The 18,777-nt window shown below is 38.2% G+C and overlaps 1 protein-coding gene across 2 annotated transcripts in view; it reads right to left on the bottom strand.

The window, feature by feature from the left end:
- The window catches only part of NRP2 (neuropilin 2), a 204,391-nt gene that overhangs the window by 60,410 nt on the left and 125,204 nt on the right, over positions 1-18,777 (bottom strand). For both annotated transcript variants that reach the window (XM_089670967.1, XM_089670973.1), the window contains exons 8-11: positions 15,755-15,899; positions 14,127-14,470; positions 13,830-13,974; positions 1,452-1,556 (exon numbers count right to left, since the gene is read on the bottom strand). In XM_089670967.1, coding sequence (XP_089527093.1) covers positions 1,452-1,556; positions 13,830-13,974; positions 14,127-14,470; positions 15,755-15,899 — 739 coding nt within the window. The remainder of the gene's footprint in view (positions 1-1,451; positions 1,557-13,829; positions 13,975-14,126; positions 14,471-15,754; positions 15,900-18,777) is intronic.

Raw genomic sequence — 18,777 nt, 5'->3', positions numbered from 1 at the left:
ACACATTCCGGATATGGTAAAACTTGAAACACGAAATTATAAATTATAATTTAATAAATCATAAAAAATAATAATATAATAATGAATTTGATTCAATAATATAATCAAACCAAAAACACTGAAATTTGAAATACAGAGGCAAATTCGCACATCGCTGAGCAAAGTTGCAAAATCATTTTCAGTGTCTGATTTTCGAATTTCACCACAAATCATTATCACTCAATTCTGCACGTGGTTCTGATTTACTATCGCTGTTCTAAAACCGCTTTTGACGTAAAGGGACGCTTTTTGGACGCCATGGACTTTTCTAAGTTTCCAGGCAGAAAGAACAGTCAAAATGCAGGCAGGGCACAGGACAAAGCAGTAGGGACAAAATATATGTGAAATGCATTGAAACAGCAATGACAGCAAAAATGACATTTTTTAAAAATTTCAAATTTCCCGCCGGTTCTGGCGCCCGAACGTCCCGACGTCACAGGGACCGGAACACAGAAGCCGGATGCCGGCATCGGCCGGAGGAGATGGCTGGGGACGCTACAGGGGACACATCGCGGGAGCGAAGAACAAGGTAAGTGCTGCAGGGACCCCCTGAGCAATGCCGCAGGGTAAGCCCGAGTGTAGCTCGGGGTTACAGCTCTTGGTAATGAAATTTTACCCCGAGCTACACTCGGGAATACCGCTAAGGAGGTTAAAGCTGGACGGAAAAAAAAAAGATTTTTCTCCATACCAGCCCTTCTCAATCGTTTCACCATAGAGGAACTATTGAAATAATTTTCAGGTCTCAGAGAACCACTACCAAAATTAAAAAACCTGCAGGCCATGCTGCATTAATAAGACCAGCAGGTTATTGACACTTTTAATGTAAAGAATAAAAAATGAGGTTTATTCCACAATCATAAAGTGAAATGAATAATAATAGTGACCAGATATGAACACAGATAGTGAAATTTGTACCCATACATTTGTTGTCAGTGTAGAATCTCCAGGAACCCCTAGCAACCTCTGGAGGACCTCCAAGTATCCACTGAACCCTTGCTGAGAAAGGCTGCTCTATCATTTGTTACACAGGGCAAAATTGCTGCTCATTCATATCCAGAATAAGTCTTCGGACTGTACAATTCAATCACATTCCAATTTATGATCAGTCATTTTGGAGGGGGGGGGGGGGGCGGCTACAAATGAAATATAAAGCTAAAATATAAGCTATATACATCTATAGAAGTGGATATGTGGCTAGGATTTAATAGCTAATCATGAGCACTGACATTCCCTGTAATCTATTGATAATGGATGAAGCAAATCTAAATAAATTTGTACAATTAGACTGCAATGTTTCGGTAAGCTGTTACAGTACTTTTGATAAACTATAAATATAATGAAGCTAAACATGCATCAAATAAAACTTTTAATGTTTAATGAAAATTGATCATCTTTCTACAAACCATAGTTACCTTCAGTACCAGTAGATTCACTATTTTCCTCTTCCGGAACCACAATTGTTGTAGTTTCCTCTGTTTTGATAGTAGGCTTCACAGTCTCTGAGATAGGTTTGGTTTCTGCCACAAAAAGTGAAATATGAGTTGTGACAACAATTACAAATGATATTACTAATGCAAATTCAATGAATATTCATTTGCTTAAACCTGATATAACCTGAGGGGTACATTTCGAACAAATGGACTCCATTAGTAATGGTAAATAATATTTTTTTCCTAAATAGCCTTGCTTATGAAATTTTTACATGACAACAACTGCTGCTTATACTTGCCCACTTCTCCATTTGTTTCACTAAAGACATCAAAGCCTCCCACTGAAGCCAGTGTCTAGTATTACACCCCTTACATAACACAGTTTGAAGTCTGCTAATGTTACTAATGACTGCTTGATTTCACACAATTTTTTTGATGAAAATACTGTTTGTCATTTTCAGCAAAAAAAAAAGACCAGTAATAATTATACATTAGTATAAACCCTCTTTGATAGCCTAGAAAACATCTTTAACCACTTGCCCTCCTTCCTGACCAGGCCATTTTTTGCAATATGGCACTGCGTTACTTTAACTGACAATTGTGCGGTCATGCAACGCTGTACATAAATGAGATGTCATTTTTTTCCCACAAATAGAATTTTATTTTGGTGGTATCTGATCACCTCTGCGGTTTTGTTTTTTGCAATATAAACAAAAAGAGATCAACAATTTTGAAAAACAACAAAAATATTTTTGACTTTTTGCTATAAATATTTTTTAAAAATCGAATTTCTTCATAAATTTAGGCCAAAATTTATTCTGCTACATGTCTTTGCTAAATAAAAATCCCAATAATTATATATTAATTGGTTTACGTGAAAGTTATAGCAACTACAAATGGAGGTATATGTACTGGAATTTTTATTTTTTAATACTAGTAATGGCGGCAATCATTGACTTAATGCAGGACCGCGACAGGCATTCTGACACTGGATGAGAACTGTCTAACTGCCACTGACATCGCAGTGACACTAATACAGTGATCAGTGCTAATAAAAAGCACTGATACTGTACTAATGACACTGGGCAGGAAGGGGTTAACATCTGGGGTGATCAAAGGGTTAACTGTGTGCTGTGTGTGTTTTACATTGTGTGCCATTTTACTTGGGAGACATGTTGCTTTGTATCTCTCTACTGTGCAGAGATACAAAGCAGCATGTCTATGCTGACAGGAGAGAGACCTGTGTTGTTTGCACACAGGTCTCTCCCCTGTCAGCTTTGCCAACAATCATTGAGTCCCGGCTGGGAATGGCTGATCAGGACCCAGTGATTGACATCCCTAGCCACCAACAGCAAATCACATATATATACATTTTTATTTCTTTATTTTGAGGTAATATGGGAACAAGTAAGAACTGTGTATGCCTACACATATCTTTGGACAGTTCACTACATAAGAAAAATAATTTTTGGACACTGGATGATTTTTAGAGACTTTTTGGATTTATGCAGACGATTCATTTTCAGATCACATTTATCAAATTTATTTTATTTTTTTTCATTATTATTAATATTTATGTGGCTCATTATCACTGTTTGTATGTATTTATACATGATTTTGCACAGCCGTGCTGCCCTGTAGCAGTACTTCTGCTATATCACGAATGGCAAGCTGTTAAAGTTAGATTCTAGATAGAGGGGTAAAACCTGGGATAACAGATATTTTTTTTTTCTTTGGTTATATTTTTTTTTTCCATTAAAGCTCTGGCCTGCAAACCCCTCCCCACTTTGCCTCCTGGGATATGTACATCACCTGACACTTATTTTTTCTAATTATGTTGGCAGCCGATGATGCAATAAACCTTGTTGGCAGTCCTGCACAGCTAAGGTACTCGCCTGCCAAGCAGATCCAGTGTTGATCCTGCGAGATCCACTTCTCTTCTGTCCCCTTTACTTGAAATCCCCATCTCCATGAGTAAGCTCCAGAGGAGGGGGGTGATTAGCGAAACACGTGGGGGGGGGGGGGTCATGGCTTGGCTGGAGACCAGGCATAGACTGCCCCATACTCTTTCATAGTGGATTTTCAGCGATGTGCAGCTAATGGGATACTTTCTCTGCCACATATCCCGGGATACTTAGTCTATCATTGAGAAAGGAGGAGGGGGGGCCTAGTAGCATGTGATCGGAAAGCAGCTGGCTGGAACAGGAAGATCTGGCAGCTTCCTGATGATGTTATCGAAGAAGATGGTGTCAGGGGACTGAGCAGGTGCAAAAGAGAAGCTGATCTCGCAGGACCAATACTAGAACTGCTGGGCAGGCGAGTACCTTAGTTGTGCAGGACTGCCAACAAGGTAAGCGGGGGGGGCAGTGTTGAAAAAAAACTGGGGGAAGGGGGTGGGGGGGATTTGGGGGTTCAGGGGCAAAATGAAGATCTGCTATAGTCACATGATTACCAGTCAGGTTTTATCTTTTTTTTATCTTCATTTTCTACTGCCAAGTTTTTCTTCTAACAAGCCAGACAAATCTGTGGTGGTACTGAAGGAGTTAACCAATGTTCTCACTGGACTATTACATCCATGTGTTCTACACCAAGAAACCAACTCCAATGAAAGCTGAACTTGAATGGAACAAAAACCTGCCAAAATCTGTGATGTGAGGATAATTTGCTTTAACAAAATAGAAAAAAAAGGAGGCTTTGATCCTTATTCCCTCTTTGGTAAGAAGTTTCGTTATAAACTAACGGTAGTTGTGAGTCTTTGTTCTAGTTTGCAGATCTGATGTTTGCCAATGGATTTGAAAGACTGAAGCAATACTATAAAAGGTAATGTATTTATTCTGCAGTTAGGATTAGCAGATGGCTCTCAATTTAATGCCAGGTTGCTGATTTTTAAAGCAGAAATATCTCTCCAGATGCCTATATATGTTTAATTTCAACTATGTCTGTGTCATGCCCTGAGCATTTTTCTACTCTTGTATCCTCTACCATCATCACTACAAGTAAAAAAGAGGCAGAGGAAGAAAGAATCAGTAAAAGAGAGACAGGGAAAGATTCGTTTTAATAGTTTGAAATTACATTCCACATATATCCCAGATAAAATTGTACTTAAAGAAAGAAGATGTCATTTGAACAGGCAAGAAATTATCTTTATATACACAGTATCCCTGCTGCCTGCTAAATCAAACGCAGCCCTAAGGAATTGTTGGACGGTGCACTAATAAAAGGAATTTTTGTTCTGTTAGTGAGATGGCTAGAAAGAACTAAACAGTAGAATAAAATATTAGCCCAGTGTGCACCTCCAGACTCTTGTCTAAGACAGCTCATATGGGAAAACTTAAACAACACTATCAGGCCCAGGGATCTGTTTCTTATAATCTCCAGAATGGAGTCTTCCTTTCTCTTTGCCCTTATAGCATATCCTATGTCTTCAGCTAGGGAATTTAAAAAAAAAATCCATAAATATTCCATACCTACATGCCAATATCAAAGTGATGACAAATAAATATAATGCTTGTCCTAGTGGAAAATATGCAACCAGATTGTTATACAATGTAAAGAATGGTTTAACAAATCTCCTGGGGGCATCTATGTACTGTTTTGATGTTTTAATGGTGCATAAATGTGAGACAAGACTGGAATGTCCAGTAAATAAATGAGCCACCTGGCCACACTCTTAAGAGAGGAACATATAGCTTCTTTTCTGCTACAACTACTCAGACAAAACTCACTTAGTACTACGGATAAATAAATACTCTCAGTATTGTCTGCTGTAACTGCTGCAAAGAAAAAATGCAAGTGGTTGTAAAGGCTCAAGGTTTTTTACCTTCACACACTATGTATTAAGGTAAAAAACCTCCTGTGTGCAGCAGCCCCCCCTAATACTTACCTGAGCCCCCTCTCGATCCAGCAATGTGCACAAGAGCAGCGGCTCTGCTGGGTCTTTCCCTGCTCATTGGCTGAGACAGCAGTGCTGCTGTCAATCACAGCGATCAAACCAATGAGGAGAAAGTGGGGGGGAGAGCTGAGTCGTTATTTGTGTGTGAATGGACATACAGAGCAGCAGCTTGGGAGCAAGGACATACCAGTGCCCCCATAACAAGCGGCTATGGGGGCACTGAGCAGGGGTGGGCGGAAGCACCGATTGGGGACCTGAGAAGAGGAGGATCGGGGCTGCACTGTGCAAAACTATTGCACAGAGAACGTAAGTATGACATGTTTGTTATTTTGAAAAGAAAAAAATCGAAGCCTTTAGTATCACTTTAACCTCTATGTCATGGGTGCTCAACCTGTGGCCCTCCAGGTATTAAGGGATTACTAGTCTCATGAGGCATTGCAAGACTGACAGTTACAAGCATGACTCTCAAAGGCAGAGGCATGATGAGACTTGTAGTTCTGTAACAGATGGAGGGCCACAAGTTGAGCACCCATGGTCTATGTCAAGGAAAAAATGTTTTAATATGAATACATCTCTGCAATATATGCACATATTGTATGCATTTAAAGGCCATACAAGTGCAGAAAAATGCCTGTTGATCTGCCTCAGTTCTTAATTTCTTGCTGTGGGCTTACAACACACAGCAATTTTGTGGACTGAATGCCATCAGCCCTGATCTGTTGTATTTAACTAAACTTGTGAGTCCCTTCCACTTCTCATCTCCACAGTAAAGGGTCTAATTGTTTCCTAGTCCAATAAAAGAACTAGAAGGGCTAATTAGACTTCTTTAAATAATACAGGAAGGGCATGGGACACAGGAGAGCTCTGAAATTCTGACAAGATCAACAGATATTTTTGCAGTTATTAAAGAGATATTACAAAACACATTCACTACTATTTAACATACCAAAAAGGGATCATATACGATAATTTAATTGTTAGGTTTACATATACCTTGAGCATTAGTCTTACACTACAATTTGGAACACACAATTCTTTTTTTTTTACCTTACTTACTCATCCTATTTAATGAATGAGAACAATTTTGCTAATATTATAAATAAATGCCTGCCCATGGTTTCATAGACAACAGTTCTCATAGGTCTTCTTGCTCTTGTAGAGCTTGCAGTCAGATATCTCTACAACAGCAACATAAACAGATACACATGTGGAGACCAAAAGAGCTCAATCTCAAATCCCTGTGCTGCAATGCAGCCCCACAATAGCACAAGCTTTTCTTTTATGTTTATCATATAAAGCAGAATAAAAAGCAACTGTATACCCAATTAGAAGCATTTAAGTGCAAGTAAATTGTGTCTTTTGTTCCAAAGCAACACTTGTAACTATCTGGCAAGCTAATGCATTTGTAGTCATCTTGATGCTCTCAGTATCAGTTTATTATAGCTATGAAAGCCATCTACTACAAAGCACAACTATACTGTCATTCTGCAAGTATTGCACCGTATTTTACATATATAATTCCACAACTGTTCAGAAAGAAACTAAGTCACATAGCCCATTTAAACCCAATATATTACATTATGTAACACATACTGTAACATAAAGTTGGCCCTAAAAAAAGTATGCAATGAAAATACAAACCTAAATACACCTAATTTGAACTACTTAGGGTTTCCATTATTTAGGTTCCTTACATCTAACAAAACAAGCAGAATGGCTTCACTTTTCCAATTTATGGGTTACAGGTTCTATAAGCCCATACCCTTCCATCAATACATACCCTTTTCATGTTGCCCTACTCCCCAAATTGCCACATCCCCCAATATAATCCCCTTTGTAAGTTATGTACCAGTTTGTGTCAAGAGCTTACACATTGCTAAGGCCATCCTGTCCCAGTGTAATGGTGTGTGGACCTAGAGGTTGACCAGTCAGTGTATATTGGGATGCAGGGGAGAAGGTCCAAGAGCTCCAATTATTGAATAGGAAAGAGAGGGAGCACAAGGAAGGTAAGTGTTAGCAGAAGAGGACATGGGTCATAAAGAGAACCTGTCACTGTGATCTTTATGCCCAAAAAGACAGACTTACTTTATTTCAACCTTACTGTAAACCTTTCACTTGGTAGTTGGTAGCTGGGCCTTAATCAGTGAGGCAACATGTGATACAGCCAAGCCTACCATTTCTGGTTTCCCAGAAACATCTGAAACTAGCACATCACAGCTACAGCCTGTCATTTAGTTCCAGTTGGGCATATAAACACTTGTCAAGTTTATTATAAAAGGTATAAATGCATCTATTTTAAAATCTTCCACCAATATTATTACACTCTTGATGTGGATATCTTCAGAAATCCACTTTCTTTTTCATTAGGACTAAATACTAAACTTACTTTTTGAAAAAAATATTCTGTTTATAAAAATTATGTGTGATGCTGAATTTCATATGCATGTGAGAGTACAGTAAGTACTGAGAAATGCTTAGAGGGTGAGGTGATTGGTGTGAATGGGAACTGGCCAGGAATAGTTGCTAATTAACAAGCGGAAGGTGGTGAAGGCATTTCCTTTTCCAAAGAACCATATCTAGCTTTATAAATAACTCCTGTGAAAGGAAGCCGTCAGTCATATGCCTATAGGCCTCATAACCACAACCACAACAAATGAAACAAGCAGAAACAGCTATCACAGACTGCCTTTACTATATATGTGGCTTATGATGTACAGTAATGCCATTGGGTTCTTTGAAAAGATGATGGCAAAAGCCGCATTCAACTTAGTTGTGGTCAACTGCACAGTACCTCTGCCATATTATTGTCCTTGTTAAATAAACTATGTATATTTAATCACCTAAGCATGAGTTAATAAAGGAAAAACATGATAATCATGAAACTATTTTGTTTTGCTAACAGCTTTAACATCTTATACAATTCATGAATAACCAGTAATGGCGACCAACCTAGAAGAATTTTCCTGTGTTATGTTTTCAGACTTCCCTTTCAGAAGTATTTCCTTTTGTCTAGCCTGGATCCTTTTTAATAACTACTTGTTACGCCTATAATAACTTCCTCACATCATCGTAATACCCCTATTACAGGCAATTATGCTTCAATACTGAAAACACTAGAATAGCAGGGGCCCATGCAGAAACCAAGTGGGCATCTAATTAGGTTATTTATCACGCTAACACACTGGTTAAAAACAACAGAGGAAAAGTTGAGAGACTGGCAAAAGAAACTTTCATCAATATTCAGCAACACAAAATACACTTCTTTGGGTTCTAAGAAGGCCACACACAAAGACGTTTTTATTCAATTATCGTGCAAGATAGATAATGAATCAAGCAAAAAGGACTACCATAGCGTGGAAAAAACATCAGAAAAGTGAACTAGCTTGGTTGAAATTCTGAGCATGTTCTTTACCATAATACAACTTTTAAATTCTGGATCTACCTTCTCCTTATGACATGTGGAAAAACTGAAAAAATGCATGTGCATGCCACTGATCCTCAGTGGTCCCATAATTTGTAAAGGAATACATGACCAAAACAATCAGCCTTGAGTACCTTCTTGGTAATCACACTGCATTAAATACAGATGAATCTTTATCTGGAGCCCTAACAATAATAACCCCAACAAAGAGAATGTTTTACTTAAAATATAAGCAATGTCATTTTACAGTAAGCCCTACTGATACGTGCATTTAATTGAATTTTGATTGTAGAAAGGTCAGTATTCCCGTTAATGTAGTTTCTAAGTCCAACATTAACAGAGACCTTGAGGTTAATATACTGAAATGACACCTGAATGTGAAATGCTCTATGAAGCAAAACTTACTATTGAGAAAGGTATGCTCATAACCTAGAAGACAACGAACAAATGGAACCTGTGCTGAAGGTGTCAAATTGTCTGTAGCTAATCTCTGGCTAGTAGTTTTTCTTTTCTTTTCAAAATTTCAAACCACACACAAGTCTTGACAAAAAAAAAATTCCCTATGCACAGCTGTAAGAGCAGCTGATTGGTTTGTGACGACAGAATTGTCTGCGTTTCTCCTTATTTCACTGCAGCAAAGAACATTTGTGTGAGATAATGGAAAAGAAATGATCAGACTGCAGTGAGTGAAATAGAAAGTGAACGAAGGAGAAAGCCCCCCTTCTGAGCACAGACTAGCAAAAAGAAAGTCCAGATTGAGACGCCCAGCAGTATAATAATTGAAAGCAGACACTAGGAACTTCAAAAAAGATCCATACCAGATGCAGGGCATGTCTCAGAGAAGCGGAACAGATCAGAGGGAAGCTGGACCTAGAGAATGAGTCATAAGGTGTTCAGTATTTCTGAACAGCTGCCATTTAAAGTTCTTATCTGGGCAGTTCTTTTTAGTCATTTATGTAACCTTGGAATACTATTCCCTATTTATTTTTGAGTACATCCAACTGAAAATGAAGTGAAAGATGGAGAGCAACATCATCCTAAAGATATCCAAAAAGTGTAGCAATAGGGTATGTGTGCATACATGATCTGACTAACCTGTCCCAGCTGGCAAAACATAACAAAACAGAACTTACAGATGTAAGATCTTCAACAGTTGGGATGCTGCAATTGTGGGTATTGACAAAATTACATATCTATAGAACATCTCTTTTCTGTAATTTGTGCATTCTATTGGCATAACTTACAACTGGGTTGGTTCATCAGCATTACAGAAAGTAGAGCTAGCACAAAATAGCTTGGTTGCCCATAACAACCAGTCAGGTTTCCCCTTTCATTGTATTAAAAGTTAAATTAGTATTCTGAATATTCACTTTTTGCAACAACTTCAGTTTTGTGCCCATTTTTTTCTAGTTACACTAAACAGCCATGGTTACTATTCCAAATGGTAGTATCAAACATCCCAAGTAGAGTTTCCAGGATGCAAAATAAACAAATTATTGCAGACCTTAGAACATGACACTGTAGTTAGGGCTATGGTGGGAGGAGAAGAATCACAAACTACTGCAGGAAAATCACACCAATAGATGTGGTGCAAACCAAATTAAAATGACAAGTGTGGAAGCTACCATAAAAGTAAGTATAAACTGCATTTTTGAAAGCCATATATTTGTTAATGCGTTCCTATAAAATGTCAGTTGAGGCATTATAACTGACTTTTGAATGCCAGAACTCTAACACTTCATTTTAAAGGTTATTCCATGTCATTGTATACATGAATTACGTGATGCTTTTATTTGTTTCCTTGTACAGTATACTGTCACAATGCATGATAAACTCCTTTAGACATTAAATGGGTTAAAGGAAGATATAGGTCATTTAGGGATGAGTGATTAGTGTTTTTGCTAACCAAAGTAATGTGGAATTTTACAGTCTCCAGTGGAACATTAGACAGCAGCTCACTAGGGAGCTAAAAACCATGACCAAAGAGTCTCTTCCTTTAGTGACCCAAAGACATATGATATATTCAACCTTTAGTCATCGAGAACCTCAGCCTAGAGTTAGCCAGCCATTAACCTCTGGCAGCTGTACTCTGATTTCTGAAACTTGCGGAAAAGGAAGGAACGCAGAGGTGCCAGTTGTCAACTTCACTCACATAGCCCAAAGATCAAGACTGGCATGTAATATCGAGGGAAGAGATTTGTTTTCAATTTTTTTTAAAGTAGGAATAAGGTGAGGACAAGCAGGATTAAGAAGTCAGCACTTGTATGTCTGTATTCCATGGAATGAGGCTATTATGTCACAGCTGCAAATAGACAACCTTCATTTGCAACTAAGTACTTCAAAAGATTCTTATCCTGTCCCATGTCATATCAATAAACATTTTATTAATACCAGCTATAAACAATAATATGCAATTGGAGAACTTAGAAACAAGCCATCTATGGAAGACCTAACTGCTTTCAATCATAGATAAGAGTATAACCTGCCCTTATTGTGATCGCTGCACCAGGGCCAAAGAAATGTTTTTACTTGACTCAGGAGACCAGCGTAAGCAAAGTGAAGGATCATTTTAAATACCATTGGGAAAATGACATTTCTTCTTTGTTGGCAGACCTTTAGAAGGCTGCTAGTGGTATACATATTGATTATATTACCAGAAAAATTCTGCTCAACCTTATTTAAAAACATAGCCTACAGTTAGCATTCTATTTTCCATAATGGCACTCATGAGCCAGTGCCTAGGGCAGCAAGGTACAGGGTAGGGGTAGTTTTTTATTTTCTATTTCTCTGAAACCTCCCCCCCTCCAGTGCTGTACATAACTGCATCTCTTTTCCCCTCTCTTCCTATTCAAACAGGGACTTGAATAGCAGGCCATTGGCTCCTGATGCTCTCAATAAAATGCAGTGAGGAAGAAGTGGGGTGCGGGGCTAAGTCCCGCTGTGTAAGTCTATGGAGCGTGGCTCCAAAGACACACAGCCTGGGAGTGCGCAGACACTGTGTGCCTCCAAAGCAAACAGCTTGCTATGGGGACCCAATAAGAAGAGGAGGAGCCAAGATCACTGCCAGGGGAACCGAGAAGGTGAGTATAACATGTTTGTTATTTAAAAAAACAACTGAGTTTAGTAACACTTTAAAATCTGGGCATTTGTGGCTAAACTCAACCAAAGAACTGTAGTGGTAAGGGGTGAAGTGAATGCTTGTAGTTCAGGAAACCTCATACCAACCCTTTGGTCTGTAGAGTTAAATGGTAGCTCTGAACATAAAGTAGATAGCACGCTGCTTCCAATGGTTTGTACTGGATAATCACAGGAAGAGCTCATAGAAAAGTATAACATCATCAAGGTGAGCTTAGAGCAGCATGATGCAAAATAAAAATAGAGCATTAATCCAATTAATTGACTGATCTCTCAGTATAGGTTAAAATCAAATTGGCAGCCATCACTGACTGCTCCATTTTTCTCCAGATTTCCTTCCTCAATCCTTTATACATCAGCCTTTTTGTTTCGTATCCCAAGGTAGCCATTCGGATAATAGCTTTAAGTAATTTCTCAAAATTGTGCTCACATAAATGGTCACATGAATAATTGCTAGAGAACAGTATCTTGCTTGCTTTTTTATTTATTTCTTTAAATCTTAAAGATTTAGATTTCCTAACAAAGACTATAAATCCAACATCAACTGTTATGACAAATAGAAGGGAATGAGTTATGTGTTCAGGGTGACCACTGAAGAATTATATATTATAAGGACTACTCTTCTCTATTTCCTGTAAAGGCAGTCAAAGGAGATGTGTTTCCCAGATGTGCTGAAGGAAAGCTCCAGAGGCTCTCCGTGAAGCACATCTGGAGAGCAGATATTGGTTTTCAGTGTTTCAATGGCAAATTTTTAGGCAAGCTTCTTTCAATATACAATATCAAAAAGAATTCTCTGATCTATATTATTTTCTGGCCCAGCTTGCCTACCCAGGTATCTAGAATGGGTGGTTGAAGTTATGCTATAAAAAGAAAGCCTTTGCCTCACTTAGAAAGGAAAATTGCTCAAGGGTAAGTTGATGATATTAACACATCTTAGAAATAAACACATTTTCTATATAAAGACAGTGTTTGGACTGTATGTACACCTCAAGGCTGCTCCTCTTTAGAAAAACAGAAGACATAGCAGGAAAACAAAAGATGAAGATGTATTAGCGGCATTTAAAGTACAATTTCCTGGTTCAGAAATAAACACAATGCTAAAAACAATAATATCAGTGTTATGATAATAACAAAGAAAACCATTACTAGCCTATATCAAACAGTTGACATTTAATCTATCTTGACAGTTTAATAATAAGAACACATGCAAAGCAACCTCCTTTAAGAGCCAAGGAAACAAAGAGAAGAAGCACAATCATTTAAATACAATAGAATAAAAATGACTTTGTATAAAAGAATGATATATTAAAAATTTTGCAGTAAACACGAAAGACCGAGGAAAAAGTAAATCTTTCTGAATATATTTAATTATGGAAAGTAGAATTTGTCTATCCAGTGATAAATCTATCTAAGCTACACATATGCTGTTGTAAGAAAAAGTTTGGCAATCCATAGAATATTCTGAATTTCTGCATGAATTGCTTATAAACTGTGATCTTCAGCTATGTTACAATAATAATCAATCTAATTTAACAGACAACACATAAAACGTTTTAGATTGCTATACCTATACAGAAATCATGTACGTTAGAATGGGCAACTTAGGGACCTGCCCTCAATCCTTTTGAAATGCTGTGATGTGATCTGAAGCAGATCACTTAAGCAGTAAAACCCAAAAATATATGTGAACTAAAAATGTTTTGTTAAGGAGCTAAATAAACCTTGTAAGACCTGCTATGTCTGACTGAAGGTACACCTGTGTTTGGCTGAGGTTATTGTGAATAAGGCAGACTTCATTAACTACCAAAAACAAGGGTTTACTTTTCCATCAGAGGTCATGATTTGGTAAATAATTTATTTAATTAAGATATGTAAAACATTTTTTTTTTAATTATTGATGAAAAGACCTTACCCGTTCTGTCACAACCCAGTATCTCCATCCTCATGCCCATGCCAGCTGGAGACCACCTTTCTGGATAAACACGGACAAACTGTGCAGCCACTGGCTCAAATCTTCGGACTTCTGGGGTGTCATAGTGCATATTGCCCTCAAACAACTACAAAACAGTGGAGCAGACATAACAAGATAGACAAAGGAGAATTAAATCAATGTATTTACATAAAATATATTTTTTTGCACTGATAAATTTAGAAAGAGAAGATAGCTGAAGGTGGTATTAGTTTTCTAAGGATGAAGATTTGTACATACCTTGGCTTGGTCTGTTTTTGGATCCTTTACAAACTCCCAATCGTTTCCATTCAAGCTGTATCCAACTTTAAATTTCCTAACAAATGCTCTGTTTTCAGTGGAGGTGTCTACCCCACGAGCTCCCTGTATAATGATCCCTTTGACAGTTTTCAGGGCACCCAAATCCACTTGCAGCCATTCCTTTCCTGCGTCTTCAGAGGACATAAGAGAGTACCAGCCAGATCGACTGCTGACCAATCGTGCTACTCCAGGCTGCCACAGGTAATCCCTGGCAGAAGAAGCTGTAATTTGGGAGTCTGAAATAAGGCCTGACATCATTCCCAACATATTAGAGCAAGGAGAATCTAGGAAACCATAACAGAAGGATAATTAGAGTGAAAAATCCCTCTATGTATGACCAATTAACTTTACAGGACAATGAACTTGACTAAAGGCATAGCACAATAAACAAAAATAAACCATCACTTTTCATTTTAAATTGAACTCCAGCCAACTTTTTCAGCTTTGAATAGAGTAGGAAAAGGTTAAAACCTCAGAGAAGTTTTTTATTGCCATCTGTATTACTACTGGGGGATAGAAAATGAAAGGAAATTCAGAGTAGAGTGAAAAAGGGGCGGAACGTCTGCTCTAGCCCTTAGCGCTAACCATGCTTTCCTTACTACAGCACCCCTTATTTTTTACATGGTTGTCACTGGGACAGAAAGTGTGACTTGATCTCTTCAATAGACAAGTATAAAAACCGAATTCTAGAAAAGCCAGTATACAAAAGAAAAATCCATATAAAGAGTTTATTACAATCCCACATCAGAATAACACCACCAACATTTCAAGCAACCTTCTTTTTCAAGGTGACAAGCAGATACAATATGAGCAATTTTTTAATCTGATTTGAGGCTTTAGTAAAATTTTTATCTCGCCCTCACTGGAATTCTCTACTGTTAAGACTTCATGATACCACCATTTTGCCATGTACTCACCCTTAAAGGGGGTTCACTAAAAGTTTATGCTTTATAGTTTGATGTACGTTAAGGTACAACATCTTAGCTGAAATATTAAATTTTCCCCACTCTATTTAAAAGTAAAGAAAAACATTTTGACTGGATTGCGACTTAGTACATTTACATTAGTGATAATATTAATACAAAAGAAACAATCGTTTACAATTTTACAAGCAACTTAGTCCAACTTTCTGTTTAGCCAAATACATTTCAGATACAAAACAAAGGTGTGCAAAGTCTTACAGTTATTTTTCTTTACAAATCAGCCACAGCTTAAGTAGAAAAGATGATCCCCTGCCTGCATACTGCAGAGTGGGACCCTGTTCTCTGTGGGGAAGCAGAGGTCTCTTTGCATAGTCTAGGCACACCCCTTGCTGAACCATAACTAGAGCAGGGAACATGAATTTTGCCAATTACAGTTGAACTATAGGTCTGCCTCAGTGGGGAGCATATCAGACCTCTGCATTGAAACTGCTGCTTTCTTTTCTGCTCAGACTGTGGCTGCTTTAGAAAGAAATAAACTGTAAGACATTGAATACTTTTTGTTTTTATGCACCTGGAATATATTGATCTGACTTAAACAGAAGGCTCAAGTGGGCTTTAAACATGTAATCATTTTAAAAACAATACCTGTAATCTGGCAGCCATATAGCTCCACTCTCATAGCTATTCCCATATGCCATGTCTGAGGACGAAAGCGCACAAATCGGGTTAACACTGGCTGAGGAATCTTGTTCAAAACCACTTCTGTTGCGTCATTGTTCCCAGGAAAAATCTACAAAAGTATAAAAGAAACAAGATTACAGATGTGGCTGAGGATATAGTATATATACAGTACATTTAGCTATATAAATTACATTTTGGAATGAAGCGAGTTAAAACAAACCAAAAAAGAATAGCAAAGAAAAATGCGAGCATAAACGTGGTCTACCCACACACATCATTAGGGGGATGTTCTCTATACATTCAAACATGCAATCTCTTTGATGGCGCTCAGTAAATAGGGCTAATTATCCTGATATGGTTAATGATTTAGCCCATTCAGTACTACAAGTAAAATGTTCCATGTAAACAATCTCAGCAAACTTTCATGAAAGCATAGTTTACTTTTTCCATGAGTATAAAGTGATCAAGGAAAGATATGCACTCCCCATACAAATGAGATGCAAAATGAGAGTCGAGTGACTTGATGGGAAAGGCAGAGGACAGAGTATGGGATTCCTGGCATTAATTAGAGTTAATAAGTTGAAAAGACTTCCTTTGGAGATGCAGTGAAAATACCATTGCTTTGTGTTAGTGGGAAAACATCCTGTTCACTGCTATAACATCGGGAGTTTCAGCTGAATGCCTTCAACAGCATATGGCAAATGTTCCTCTATACTCAAAACAACATCTTAATATATTGTATAAGAGAATAATATATTTAAAATTGTACTAAACTTAATATTTTACAAGTTCTAAGTTAAATAGAGTAGGTACTGTTTACTGAAGATAAAATAACAGGACTCCTAAAACATAGGTGTCCCCCTCAACCTTAAACTTCATGTCAATTGGTAGATTCCTGTGTTAAGACACGGATGTCTTTCAAAGCAGAAAGGGTTGGCGCAGGAGAGGTAAGTATGTCAACAAGGGGTTAAGTTTACAAAAGCAAGGCTTAAGGTTTAGGTCATGGTTACATGAAGGGTTGGTGTTAGGGTTACATAGAGGAATAGTGTTCGGCTGTGGGGAGGGTTGGTGTATGGGTTCGGATTACAAGTTTGAGTAAATCTTACAAGGAAGGTTAGTGTTAGGAGTTACAGGGAGGGTTTGTGTTTGCATTAGGGTTACAGGAAGGGTTAGTTTTAGAGACTGGAATACATGAAAGGTTAGTGTTAGGGTTGCAGGAAGAGATAGTGTTTGGGTTAGAGTTACAGAAGGGTTAGTGTGAAGGGTCCTTAGAGAATAACAAAGCATTCTCTCTGTAGGAGCTCAACATTGCAAACCAGCAGGTTACTGAAATTTAATGTACCAAACTTTATTTATTGTTGCAATGTTCTTCTTCTTTTGGACTGTTTATTGGATTGTATAGTGGGCCTTTGCAAAGAAACAAGGTTAAGACACATAAAGGCTGACAAATAAAATGGTGTCCACCTCCAAGGTCACGGACTAGTGTGTAATAAAAAAGTCAGTTGTCATCAGCTACAACAATTCTGCAAGTGGCTATTATACTCATTTTTTATTATAGGCTGTATTTGTACATTGCATTGATCATACTTCATACTTAGGGAACAACTACAGACATGCATATTGACTGAAAACTAAGAAAAGAGTCTACACACAAACACACAGTCTTGCCAAAAGTATTGGGACACCCCTCCAAATCATTGGATTTAGGCATTCCAATCACTTTCAAGGCCACAGGTGTATAAAATCAAGTGCAATGCAAAGTGTTGGATGAAGTGGTGTAAAGCACACCACCACTAGACTCTAGTGCACAAAACAAGGTCCATAAAAACATGGATAAGCGAGTACGGGGTGGAACAACTTGACTGGCCTGCACATAGTCCTGACCTCAATCCGACAGAACACCTTTGGGATGATTAGAGCAGAGACTGCGGGACAGGCCTTCTCGTCCTACATTAGTGCCTGACCTCACAAATGCACTTTCTGAAAGAATGGTCAAACATTCCCATAGACACACTCCTAAACCTCGTAGACAACCTTCCCAGAAGAATTGAAGGTAATATAGCTGCAAAGGGTGGGCCAACTCAATATGGAACCCTACGGACTAAGACTGGGATGACATTAAAGTTCATGTGCGTGTAAAGGTAGGCATCCCAATACTTTGGCTATATAGTGTATGTATACATTGTAACAGTATGTGGTTCTTTCACAGTGTAAGTTGTCAGCAAAAGGACAAAGGTTTTGCATTTTTGCTGAGTGCAAGATTAGGAAGCAGATGTTCTGAATGGAGAAAACTGCTTTTGCAGCTTTCTCCAGGCTTTGATAGTCCTGGATGGGGCTCCCTAGTTTGGAGATTCCATAGTGCCTTGGGTGGGACAGAATCTCCAACCCAGTGTCTGGGTTTTGTGGAGGAACAGCAGGGTTTCACCCAAGAGAGACAGAAGGTCTCCTACAGGAGTCAGAGAGGCTGCATGTGGCAGCAGCAGTATGATTGTTTGCAAGAGATGGTTAGTGGTCTAAGGACTATGCCAGAGGAGCTGTGTGTGTCTGAGAAGCTCTAAGCTGTGTGCCTGGAAGAGCTGGTGGTCAGAGGGACCAGTATCTTTAGCAGCAGTACTGCTGATGAGTAGCCAGGTGGGCTAGCATTCTCATTTGGAGTATGTATATTTTGCTGGAGAAGAACCTGTGCATGGGAAACATTACGTGTTTTGGACTTTCCTTTTAATAAAAGTGGGCTACTAAGCCCTAAAAATAGTTCCTGACTGGCGTGAACTCACTTGCAAATGCATCTACCACTGAGCTAAACATCCCCAAATATTACAATATATATATATATATATATATATGCACATATACATACACAGAGTATATCACTTATGAACCTCTACAAGTATTTGGCATCTCTTGAGGATCTCTCTATTCATCTGTGCTGTATTTCGCTTTTGGCCACAATAACTGATGAGCTGGCTGTTTTTACATCTACTCCCTGT

The sequence above is a fragment of the Staurois parvus genome, unplaced genomic scaffold (assembly GCF_062004578.1).
Source record: "Staurois parvus isolate SC_StPar_1 unplaced genomic scaffold, SC_StPar_1.0 ptg000011l, whole genome shotgun sequence".
In the NCBI taxonomy this organism is placed as follows: Eukaryota; Metazoa; Chordata; class Amphibia; order Anura; family Ranidae; genus Staurois; species Staurois parvus.
Note: the sequence above shows the minus strand (reverse complement) of the source record. Positions and strands in the feature narration are given on the sequence as shown.